At 36.9% G+C, this 13,370-nt stretch overlaps 1 protein-coding gene across 3 annotated transcripts in view; it reads right to left on the minus strand.

Annotated features, from left to right (window-relative positions):
- Positions 1 to 13,370, minus strand: part of SI (sucrase-isomaltase) — a 106,199-nt gene that overhangs the window by 52,228 nt on the left and 40,601 nt on the right. For all 3 annotated transcript variants that reach the window (XM_077160951.1, XM_077160950.1, XM_077160949.1), the window contains exons 22-24: positions 6,033 to 6,121; positions 3,030 to 3,079; positions 2,340 to 2,510 (exon numbers count right to left, since the gene is read on the minus strand). In XM_077160951.1, coding sequence (XP_077017066.1) covers positions 2,340 to 2,510; positions 3,030 to 3,079; positions 6,033 to 6,121 — 310 coding nt within the window. The remainder of the gene's footprint in view (positions 1 to 2,339; positions 2,511 to 3,029; positions 3,080 to 6,032; positions 6,122 to 13,370) is intronic.

Consider the following 13,370-nt stretch of genomic DNA (forward strand, 5'->3'; position numbering starts at 1 on the left):
CAGAATTAGGAAGGTGTATTTCTTAGTGTCTGTGAATATATTAATATTTGCATGAAAATAGACACAGGTATAAATTGAGACTGTATACCTAATCAAATAAAAATGATTATTGCATTATGCATTCTTGAAAATCTTTGCTAGGTTCATGAAGTTCATAAGCCCATATTATTTAATTTATATTGGTTTATTCTTACAATGATAGGAATAATAAATTATAGTATGTTACCAAATAAAGATAATCATTACATAGTTTTCTGAAATTTCTAAATGAAAAACACTGTGCACTGTGCCAGAAGATTTTAGAGTTGGAAAAATTAGTATAAGACAATGATAATGTTCTATAATGTTCATGAAAGGAAATCTCTTTTATGCTAACACCACTAATAATTTAGCTTTTTTTGAATGGTAAGAAACAAATGCCAACAAAAATAACCTCCATGTTTTGAGTTAATATTGTCTAGTATTTGAAATACATTATTATATTACCCATAGCAACATGATGTTTTGAATATTACATTTTACAGATGAGGAAGCTGAGATCCCCAAATATTAATTTAATGGGTTTAAATGCACAGACAGCAAGGCTGCACTAGAGCCAAAATCTGTGTTTCTTTTGCTTCTCAACTACACTTCCTTAAAAGATACAAAGATCATAAAGTATGGAAGGCCTTCTACTGGAAGGGAAAGGGGAAACAAAAAATTTGAAATTGAAAAGTGCAAGAAATATCCTAAGGAAAATGAGAGTTCACATAGGGGAGCATGGAGAAAGAATGTAATGGTTGATTAAATTAATATGTTAAAGAGTCTTAAATGAGAAACACAAACATTTTATAATCTATATTGTATACAATACATAAGTAAATTGGAGTTAAGAAAAGGAGACGGTATGAGCAAATAATTAGGAAGGGAAATCGGAATGATTTCTAAGACAAAAAAAAAAATAGAGGGAAAGCATTTAGATGGTGACCCCTTAACATTGAGACATAAATGCTAATTGGAATGCATAAAATGGAATTATGGCAGCCAAAATGGAAAGGAAGAAAGAAAAGGAAGTCATGTCATGAGAAAATAATGTACAAGACCAAGTGTCTGAATGGTTTTAAAATGCTAAAAGTGACTACACAGGATGTGCCAAACATTAGGGACACTCAAATCATAGGCCAAGCCCTAGATTTTGAGGCTTGCTTTTGTGAAGCTTATGTATGTAATGGAGAAGCCTAGCCTACCTATAGGTCCGCCTAAGAATCATCTCCAGAGGACCTCTTTTGTCACTCAGATGTGGTCACAGTCTTTCTAAGCTCAACTCTGCAAGTGAAATCATTGCCCTCCCTGCTATGTGGGATATGACATCCAAGGGCGAAAGTCTCCCTAGCGACATGGGAGATGACTCCCAGGGATGAATCCAGACCTGGCACCATGGGATCAACAATGCCATCCTTACCAAAAAGGAGAAAAGAAGTGTAACAAATAAGGTATTGGTGGCTGAGAGAGTTTAAATAGAGTAGAGAAGCTACTCTGTAGGTTATTCTTACACAAGGTTCAGTTAGACATTGCTACCTATTATAACCCACCAACCCCCAACCAAAACTATTTCTGCCAATCCAAAAGAATACCTAGCACATTATATAAGATTCTATAAAGCTTCCATGGACTAGGGTAACTTTCCAGAAACCTACAACATCCAGATGGGTCCTAAAAGCAGAGAGGCCAGCCCTTCCATAACATCAATTAGTTCCATCCCCCTGTCCCATGTTGTTGACATCCCCTTCCGACATGAAAGAGTTGAAATGGGCGTGGCTCAGATACCCATAAGGAATGGGAGAAAGATCAAAGGCAGTGGTGGAGTTATATAAAGAAGGTAGGGTTTAACAGACAAGTATGAGTACTGAATAATTGGCTCCAGTACCTTAAGACAGCTAGAAGTAAAGTCCTAAAATCGTGGAATTGTAATCCATACCAAAATCTGAAATCTGTTCTAAAACTAGTTGTTGCAATGTACTTCGAAATTTATTGCTTTTTTTGTACATATGTTATTTTTCACAGAAAAGAAAGAGGAGTAGGAGTGTAATAGAGAATATAGGATGCAACTAATGGGTATGACTGATGAATCATTATATTGCTATTTCTTTTGGTCTCCAGTGTCTTGGAGCAGCTAGAAGAAAAAATGAAAAATCACGAACTGTAACCCATGCCAAAATTTAAAATTTGTTCTATACCTACATGTTAAAATACACTTCGAACTATTTATTTTTTGTATATATATTATATTTCACAACAAAACAAAACAATAAAAAGTGACTGTATATGAAAACTAAAATATTTTTTTAAATTTCAGATACCTGGTTGGAAGCATCATAAGTGAAATTATTGTGAGGAGTCATTGGTTGATTATTTTCTGCCACTGTAACTTCTGTAACAGTTTCCACTAATCCAAGGACTTTTATAGTCTCAAATGCTAAAGTAGTTCCTTCCTGGTAGGATGAATGTGTGCACGTACTGTCTAAATTGTTCTGAAAAAAAAATATATATATATATACATAAAATCATATACCAAGGAAGAGATCATTAAATATAAACCTGTTATTATAATAGAGATGTGAAATTAAAAAAAGAACTGGTAATCTCCTCCTCCACCCAAGTACCTTAATTGGAAAATTATTACAGTTAAACATTCAAAAAATTTAGCATTGTATATAAGCTTTTCATCTTCACTTCCAAATTCATTACGTGACTGATATGTCACAACATTTTCAATTTTGCTGAAATTACTTTTCCTAGTGCATGTTGCTTAAAACCAGACCATACTTTAAGATATCTAGAGACTTCCGTACCTTACATCATGATTGCAAATTTAATTATAAAATTTAATGTATAATTTATTTACAACTTAACAATTTAACTATTTCATTGTTTTTCACTGAAATCTGGAGATAAAAGTAAACGTGTTTACAAAAAAAATCCATGAAAGAGGAATAGCTGAGACATTAGCAAAGTATATATGGAATTTAGTGTCCAAGGAGACTGCTTACATTAGAAACTGAAAATGTGTAGAATATGTAGTTGCCACTTTCTATGGTACCTGAAATGAAAAAGAAATAAATTATCAGATCAAAATATAATGTTAGATCCTCTGTTTTTTGTTAAAGTAAAAAATAATTAAGACATTTAAAAAATGTTAGGCACTTTATTGATGAAGCACAATAAGCAGGTTTTCCTTTGAAATTAAGCTTTTAAATTGTTTCTAAACAAAACATATCTTGGTATTTTCTTTTCCCAATAAATATATCTAATGAATGCATATTTGCTTGTTTTTTATTTTCGAAAATTGCTAAAATATTTCAGGAAACAGAAAAAACAATAATTATAATAAAACATATGAACGAAAATTTAGTTTTTGAATATGTCAATTTCTCCCCAACAAATCACATAAAAACTTACACCGGGAAGACTTGGCCTACCCCAATTTTAATTTGCATATTAAAAAGACTGTTGGATTATTTGAGGGGGAAAAAGATGAATCTGGGGTCATGATAAACTTTAATGAGAAAATTTGAAGAAAGCAATAATTTTTGTATCATATTTGTAATAAACTTTTTATCAACATATTTCTTTTAACAGTGAACTGAAGATAAAGCCTAAATTCATTTGGATATAGCAGAATGAAAAATGTAATAGGAACTATAGGTTTTATGTTCCCTATTTCAATATATTACCGTACTTAAAATTTTAATTCTAGGAAAATAAAATTAGGATCAGACCTAAATTGAACGTAATGTGTTTGTTTGAATATTTGCTTATAAATTCATTACTTAACAAATTCTGATTTTCTTTAGCTTTTTTTAAAGCACAAAACCATAGCTACGACATTAGATGATAGACCAAACCATATCTCTTTTGTATTCCTAACCATCTGCCTACGTGAAAATAAAGCATCAATATGGATGTTTATAGGTGGGCAGAATGGGAGGTTTGGAGATATTTATAGAATTTAAGAAATAAGAGTAATAATCTTAAAATCAATTCCCACACACTACTGTAATGATTCAGTAATCCAAATCATCCCTTAAATCCTAATTTCTCGGTTACACTACTACTAGAGGAATTATCTCAAGAACATTATTTGATAACTACACGTAGTTTACGTTCTGCTAGAATCTACATCTAGGGAACTTCTATGCAGCAAGTGCTTGGACTTTCTTCTTAAGGGACTGCTCACCCAAGTGGGTTTAAACCCTGGAGTGTTTGAGAAGAAGCAACAAAGTTGGTGCGCTGGAGAAAGGGAGAGCAGAAGAGATAATGTGTGGGTATGAGTATGTGTGTTTGTGCTTCTGCATGCAGGCACGTGCATGCAAAAGCACAAATCCTGATAAATCTTTTTTCCCCAGCCTTTGATAAACACTTTAGCTCTTAACTGAGAAAAATGGAGAATTATTAGGAGGTTTTGAGTAGAGGTGTGATATTTTGAATCTCCTCTTAAAAGGATTACACTGGCCACTGTATTGCAAATAAAATGCAAAGGAGGATTGATAATAGCTATAAACCTCTAGAACAGTTAAGGAGTTATTGTAGTAATTTAAATACAAGATAATAGTGATAACAGTAGAGGTAGTGACAGGGTCCAGATCAATGTAAAATGTGGAGAAATTTTTAAGTTGGAAAAGAGAATAGTCAACCCCAAGGGTTTTGGCACATGTAGTGATGAAGTTGCCATCAACTGAAAAGGGTAAGATTGTAGTTAGAGCAGGCACAGAGTGACAAGATAGTGAGTTCAATTTTGGCAGGTTGTATTTAGATATTTAATAAACATACAAATGGAGATATCAAGTGGATAGAGGTCTGGTCTGGACATGTAAATCTGCGTGTTAGGAAAATTACACAAAACAGTACACTCATTAAGGGAAAGCGTACAGAATGAGAATAGACTAGAGCTGACAACATTAATGAAAACTGGCTGTGAATGCCATCTCTTTACATGAAGGTAGCATCAAAAGAGATCTTCGAGTGAATAAGTTGCTGCACAGAATGTTTGATTTTGGATATACTGATAAAACACTGATGTGATAAATATAAATTTTATTTATTTGAACAAATTCTAATTAACTGCATATGAATATTACAAGCCTTGAGGGAGATTATTGCATCCCTGCGTTAATTTTTAAATATCAATATTTTTATAGATAGACAAGACTAAAGAAAACCAGAATTTTTTCACAGTTGCCATATTTTCAGATTAGAGGAGATCATACCAACGCAGAAATATATATACACATTTGTATATATGTGTATTCAAAAGCATGCAGTGCATTCTTTAATTCACTTGAAAAGTAGTAAAACAGAAATTAAACTATAATTTCGGTACACATATATAAAACATTTATCCAGTAGCCTTCTAGTAAAAGAAATGGTGTAATAATTGTGAAAAATTTATGAGGAAATTTGTAATTGATTAATTAAAACCAAAAGAAAAATTCCCTATGCCATAATCAGATATTAGAATTAAAGGCCCGTTCTTATTCATTTGCTATATTGATTCTCAAGTTTGAGATTCATGACATAAAATTAAGGCAACAACTATAGAAATAAATTATGATCCATTTCTATAAAAACACCATTACCCCAAATGATTTGACATTAATTAATTAAAGCTCTAAACATTGGGGGTGCTTTTACTTACATTAAAAACATTCTAGCTTCAATCACTACAATCATTTTAAACAGTTGAGAATATGATGTAATTTGTACATCTGGGCACTCATTAAATATTTTAACTTAAATAATAATAGGTAAATATATTTGCATTTTGCACAGACTTACAATGAACCAGTGGACAAAACTAAATTTTATAATTAAATATGTATCAATTAAATAATTTTGTAGAACAATTCAAAAGCCTAAAACGAATGAAAATTTTAAAATGTAAAGACCAAAACATCTGTCAGTTTTTAAATGGATGTAACTTTATACCAATAAATAGGGGCAAAATTTCCCATCATCAGAATGAACATTTAAAAGTACTTCCCTTGGAGACATACCTGTAGTTTCTCCATCATCCCAGAAAAAGTCTCCTTTTGCTATGTTATTGTCATCTAATGCAATAATAAGTCCTAGGGGATTCTTACGGCTGTTGAGTAAATTTGGGTGAATATATGATTTAAAATTACTTGATAATAATGAAACAGGCTAAAAATAAATCAATTTCAATTAAAAGTTTTGTAGTTCTGAATTCACATAAGAATACTTATATTAGTAAAGTTAATATCTATGCTTGTTAATAATATTTCAATGAGAAAAATACTTAAATGAAAGTCAGAAAGAAAATTAATTTCATGGAGGCCATATTACAATATTTCAATTCAAATAAGACAAATTAAATGTACCTTAGTAATACTCAATTCATTCATTATGTGACACCTATTAGTTCACTTAAATTGCTTTGAATCAAGTCTATATATTATTACAATATTTATATAAAGATAATAAAAGTGTCAACATTTTTTTTAAACCAATGTGTTAGTGGAATTTCTAACAATCTTAAAAATGAAGCTAATGGGATCAGGAAAAATGAGATGAGAGGTGATCAGAAAAAAATGTCTTCTTAATTATAGTTTATGATAAGCTTTTTTTTCTTTCATGGGCAAGCATCAGGATTCAAACTCTGCCACTGCACCACCATCACCTGCCCTTTATCATAAGTTTTCAAACCTAAAATTGTATCCTTGAAGCTAGATGATCCAGGCAACTGCCCTAAACAGAATATTCCTTCAGGCAAGTACTTATCAAAGTATACGTTTTTCTTTTGCAGTATAATCAATTTTTTTGAGACTACTGTCATGGAAGCTACATTATGAGAATACTTAATTCTCAAAGTCTACAATAATTAAATGTACACTCATTGATTCACTTCATTTGCTCTCTCAATGAATATATATGGAAAAGAAGGGGTCTACTGTGGCCAGGCACTGCCTGTCACAGGTCTGGGGACTATGGTAATGAAAAATCAAGTCCTGGCCCTCATGGAACTTTCAGTCTAGGGAGCAGACATACCTCATACAAGAAAATATATGGGAAGTGACTATCTGTTGTGGCGTTGCAGGATGTAGAATGTTATGTAAACTCAGTATGATGCTTGCTATGCCCTTGAACCTAGAATGAATGTATAAGATGAAGCATCAGAATGTTCAGTTTAACTTTTTCCTAAATATTTGTGAGGTTGACTTTTGCTGAAAAACTTAGTTTCTCCCTAGTTCTTTACTTCATTTATCAGCTTAAGTGAAATATTTTAGCAGTAAAACTACATTCTAATTTGTATTTTGAAAACCCAAATACATAGAAATGGACACATACTATTATCACTTATAAAACAAATATAATATTTCATATTTCATTATGAATCAGATTATGTTTAATTCTATAGATTCTATAGAGACTATGAGTAAAATTGAGCACAGGAAATAAATTTCTATCCTACATAAGTTCATTATTTAAATAAAGACATTTGCAACCATGCACATAATTTAATTTCTTGTTTAAATAATCGTGATGGTTATATTCAGAATTCCTTTCATGATTCACTATCATTTGGTGAACAAACTAAAGAGTAAATAATCTCTGATTCTTAATGTCATGGTCAGGTTCATGTGCCAACTTGGCCAAGTGGTGGTACCTGTTTGTCTGGTTGGACAAGTGCTGGCCTGTGTGTTGCAATAAGGTCATTTCATAGAATTAAATCATGATCATGTCAGCTTCATCCACAGCTGATTCCATGTGTAATCAGCAAAGGGGAGTGTCCTCTGCAATGAGTGATGCTTAATCTAATCACAGGAAGCCTTTTAAGGAGGATTCAGAAGAGACAGGCTCTCATTCTGCTTTGACTGGTGAGCCTCTCCTGGGAAGTTTGTCCAGACCCTCCATCGGAGTCGTCAGCTTCAAAGTCTGCCCAGCTGATTTTGGACTCTGTGTTCCCACAGTCACATGCGATATGTTTACAAATTTTATATTTGTGAGTGTTCCCTGTTGATTCTGTTTCTCTAGAGAACCCTAACTAATACATCTCGGTACCAAGAGTAGGGTCTTAAGAAACAGAATCTTAAAAATGGGTTTTTATGAATGGTTTTCTACTCTGACTAGACTCAAAGGCACTAAGGACTCTGATTCCTTTTATCAGAATGACACTCCCAATCCATGGAGTGAGTTAGCAAAAGAGATAGTCAAAATATCACCATTCGATTCTCCTAACGCTTCACTTGTATGAAACCAGGCTCTGGGGGATAATGTTTTTGACACCTTTACAGAGTTTTGTGGAAATAAGAGATATGGAGATGTTGGCTGATTGTTGTTAGATACACTGTCTACATTAAGGAGTGAAAGGGATGAGCTTAAGGCTTCAAACGAGAAGCTTAAGCACTGTCTGAAAGATGTAGAAGCTTCTATGAGTATCCTGAAGAAAAATCTTATTTCCTGTAGCTGTAGACTTGAGATCTCTGAAAATCAGACTCAGAATTTTATTGTTAGAATAGCAACTTTACAACATAAAATGAAATCTCAATGTTGCATGGTATCTGCCGTTAAAGTGAGCATATTGATTGGAAGGGAGTGGGGCCCTGAAAAATGGATGGTGACATATAGATTGATAATGATGTCAGTGGCGAGGTTGAAACCTTAGGCCATGCTGAGTCTTCTCTAGATAACCCTGTAATAGTCTGCCCTGAGGACATAGCCTCCCCACCTCCAGTCTGCCTTGAGGAGTTGGCCACCCAGCCTCCTTCTGAAGGGATTAGCCCTAGAGTTATTAATCCTGTTTCACCAGATGAAACTGCAAATGAAAGCCCTGAAGCAAATGGCTTGGAAGATATTTCTAATTCTTTTCATGACCCACCCCCACCACCCCTCGTTTCATCCAGACCTAGAACTAGACTAAAGTCCCAACAGGCCCCTAATGGTGAGGTAGAAAGTATCACACATGAGCAAGAATGCTACACTCCAAAAGAACCGTGTGAGTTTTCCAATTTACATAGACAGAAATCAGGGGAATATGTGTGGCAGTGGGTTTTAAGGGTGTGAGATAATGGTGGGAGGAATATAAGGCTGGATCAGGCTGAATTTATTGATATGGGCTCACTAAGCAGAGATTCTGCTTTCAGTGTTATAGCTCGAGGGGTTAGAAAAGGTATTAACAGTTTGTTTGGATGGTTGATTGAAGCATGGATCAAAAGGTGTCTGACATTACCTGAGGTTGAAATGCCAGAACTGCCCAGATATAATGTAGATGAGGGGGTCCAGAGGCATTAGAGAGACTGGAATGTTAGAGTGGATTTATCATGCAAAACCTGCTTTTACACCCCAGGAATGTCTGGCAGATGCATCTTCTACCAGAACTATGAGAAATAAATTTGCAAGACTAGCACCATCATCCCTGAAGAGCTCTGTAGTTGCACTTCTCTGTAGGTCAGATATTACTGTAGGAACTGCTATCACTGAACTGGAATCCTTAAACACTATGGGGATGACAGGATCCCGAGTTGGCAGAAGCCAGGAGGCAGCACATAATTGCCAAAGACAGTGTAGACGTGGCTATTATAATAGGCAACAAACTGAAAGCAGGAGTCAAAATTATATGACTTGTAGAGATTTGTGGTATTGGCCAGTAAACCATGGGGTACCTAGAAATACAATAGACGGACAGTCTACTAAATTCTTATTCAAGCTGTATAAATAAAGGAGTTCTAGGTTAAGTGAACAGAAGTATAACTTGAATTACAAGAACACAGTCACGGCCCCTTAATCAATTTCCAGACCTGAGACAGTTTATTGACTCAGAGCCCCTTGAATGAAGGGGAGGCCAGATTCCTTCAGGAGAGAACCCTGTCACACTGCCACAAATTTAAACTGTTAATCTTCCTCCAAGACTTCACCAAGGAGACCCAAGGCCTTTTACCAGGGTAGCTGTGCATTGGGGAAAAGGAAATGATCAGATATTTCAGGGATTATTAGACACTGGTTTAGAAGTGACATTAATTCCAGGGGACCCAAAATGTCACTCTGGTCTACCAGTCAGAGTGGGGGCTTATGGAAGCCAGGTGATCTATGGAGTTTTAGCTCAGGTCCATCTCACAGTGGATCCAGTGGGTCCCTGGACCCATTCTGTAGTTATTTTCCCAGTTCCAGAATGTATAACTGATATAGACATACTGAGCAACTGGCAGAATCCCCATATTGGCTCTTTAACTCATGCAGTGAGGGCTATTATGGTGGTAAAGGCCAAGTGGAAGCCACTAGAACTGCCCCTACCTACGAAAATAGTAAATTAGAGGCAGTACCAGATTGCAGAGATTAATGCCACCCTTAAGGACTTGAAGTATGCAGGGGTGGTGATTCCCACCACATCCCCATTCAACTCTTCTATTTGGCCTGTACAGAAAACAGATGGGTCTTGGAGAATAACAGTGGCTTATCATAAGCTCAACCAGGTGGTAACTCCAATTGCAGCTGCTATTCCAGATTTGGTATCATTGCTTGAGCAAATCAGTACATCCCCTGGTATGTAGCTATTGATTTGGCAAAGGCTTTTTTCTCAATAGCTGTTATTAAGGAACATCAGAAACAGTTTGCTTTCAGATGGCAAGGTCAGCAAGATACTTTCACTGTCCTACCTCAGGGGTATATCATCTCTTCAGCCCTATGTCATATTCTTGTCCACAGGGACCTTGATCATTTCTCTCTCACAGAAGACATCACCTGTTCTATTATATTGATGATATCATGTTGATTGGACCTAGTGAGCAAAAAGTAGCAACTACTCTAGACTTACTGGTAGGGCATTTACATGTCAGAGGATGGGCGATAAATCCAACAAAAATATAGGGGCTTCCATCTCAGTGAATTTTCTAGGTTTCCAATAGTGTGGGGCATGTCAAGATATCCCTTCTAAGGTGAAGGATAAGTTGCTGCATCTGGCCCATTCTATGACTGAAAAAGAGGCACAATGCCAAGTTGGTCTCTTTGGATTTTGGCAACAACATATTCCTCATTTGGGTGTGCTACTCCAGCCCATTTACCAAGTGACCAGAAAAGCTATTAATTTTGAGTGGGGACCTGAACAAGAGGAGGCTCTGTGACAGGTCCAGGCTTCTGTATAAGCTGTTCTGCCACTTGGGCCATATGATCCAGCAGATCCAATGGTGCTGGAAGTGTCAGTGGCAAATAGAAATGCTGTCTGGAGCCTTTGACAGGCCCCTATAGGAGAATCACAATGCAGACCCTTAGGATTTTGGAGCAAAGCCTTACCATCTGCTGCAGATAACTATTCACCTTTTGAGAAACAGTTTTTGGCCTTCTACTGGGCCTTAGTAGAGATTGAACACTTAACCATGGGCCACCAAGTTACCATGAGGCCTGAGTTGCCTATCATGAGCTGGGTGTTGTCTGACACACCAAGCCATAAAGTTGGGCAGGCACAGCAGCACTCTATTATAAAATGGAAATGGAGTATATGAGATAGGGCCAGAGCAGGTCCTGAAGGCACAAGTAAGTTACATGAAGAAGTGGCCCAAATGCCCATGGTTTCCACTCTTGCCACATTACCTTCTCTTTCTCAGACCAGAGCTATGGCCTCTTGGGGAGTTCCTTACAGTGAACTGACTGAGGAAGAGAAAACTTGGGCCTGGTTTCAGCACGATATGCAGGTTTCACCCGAAAGTGGACAGCTGCAGCACTAACCCCCTTTCTGGGGTGTCCTTGAAGGACAGTGGTGAGGGGAAATTCTTCCAGTGGGCAGAACTTTGAGCAGTGCACCTGGTTGTTCATTTTGCTTGGAAGGAGAACTGTCCAGAGGTGCATTTTATATTGACTCATGGGCATATTGCTAATGGTTTGGCTGGATGGTCAGGGACTTGGAAAGAGCATGATTGGAAAACTGGTGACAAAGAGGTCTGAGGAAGAAGTATGTTCATAGACCTTTCTGAGTAGGCTAAAATCATAAACATATTTGTGTCCCATGTGAATGCGCACCAGAGGGTGACTTCAGCAGATGAAGGTTTAATAGTCAAGTGGATAAAATGATCGGTTCTATGGATACCAGTCAGCCTCTTTCCCCAACCACTCCCATCATTGTCCAATGGGCTCATGAACAAAGTGGTCATGGTTGTAGGGATGGAGGTTATGCATGGGCTCAGCAACGTGGACTTCCACTCACCAAGGCTGACTTGGCTACAGCCACTGCTGAGTGCCCAATCTGCCCACAGCAGAGACCCACACTCAGCCCCTGTTATGGCGCCATTCCCCTAGGTGACCAGCCAGCTACATGGTGATGGGTTGATTACATTGGACCACTCCCTTCATGGAAGGGGCAGTTCTAACTGGAATCGACGCATACTCTGGATATGGTTTGCTTTCCCTGCACTCAATGCTTCTGCCAAAACTGCCATCTGGGGGCTAACAGAATGCCTTATCCATCATCATGATATTTCACATAATATTGCTTCTGATCAAGGAACACATCTCACAGCAAATGAAGTGCAGAAATTGGTACATGCTTATGGAATTCTCTGGTCTTCCCATATTCCCCATCATCCAGAAGCAGCTGGATTGATAGAATGGTGGAATGGCCTTTTTAAAACTCAATTACAGTGCCAACTGGGTGGCAATACCTTAAAAGCTGGGGTAATATTCTCCAGGAAGCTGTATATCCTCTGAATCTGCATCTGTTGTATAGTGCTGTTTCTCCCATAACCAGGATCTTTGGGTCCAGGAACCAAGGTGTGGAAATGAGAGTGGCACCACTCACTATTACCTCTAGTGATCCACTAGGGAAATTTTTGCTTCCTGTCCCTGCGACTCTGAACTCTGCTGGTCTACAGGTTTTCGTTCCAAAAGGGGGAGTGCTTCCACCAGGAGAAACAACAATGATTCCGTTGAACCGGAATCGAAGACTGCCACCTGGTCACTTTGGGTTACTCATGCCCCTGGATCAACAAGCCAAAAAGGGGATTACATTATTGTCTGGGTCGATTGACCCTGGCTATCAGGGGAAATAGGACTGCAACTACACAATGGAGGAAAAGAAGAATTTTCTTGGACTATAGAAGATCCCTTAGGCTGTCTTTTAGTACTACTATGCCCTGTGATTAAAAACAACGGAAAACTCTAACAGCCCAATCCAGGCAGGACCACTACTGTCTCTGAAACTTCAGGAATAAAGGTTTGGGTCAACCCACCAGGCAAAGAACCACGGCCAGCTGAAGTGCTTGCTGAGGGTAAAGGGAACATGGAATGTGTAGTGGAAGAAGGTAGTGATAAATATGAACTACGATCACATGATCAGTTACAAAAACAAGGACTGTGATGCTGTTTTCTTCATGTTATACTATTTAAGT

The sequence above is a fragment of the Tamandua tetradactyla genome, chromosome 5 (assembly GCF_023851605.1).
Source record: "Tamandua tetradactyla isolate mTamTet1 chromosome 5, mTamTet1.pri, whole genome shotgun sequence".
NCBI lineage: Eukaryota > Metazoa > Chordata > Mammalia > Pilosa > Myrmecophagidae > Tamandua > Tamandua tetradactyla.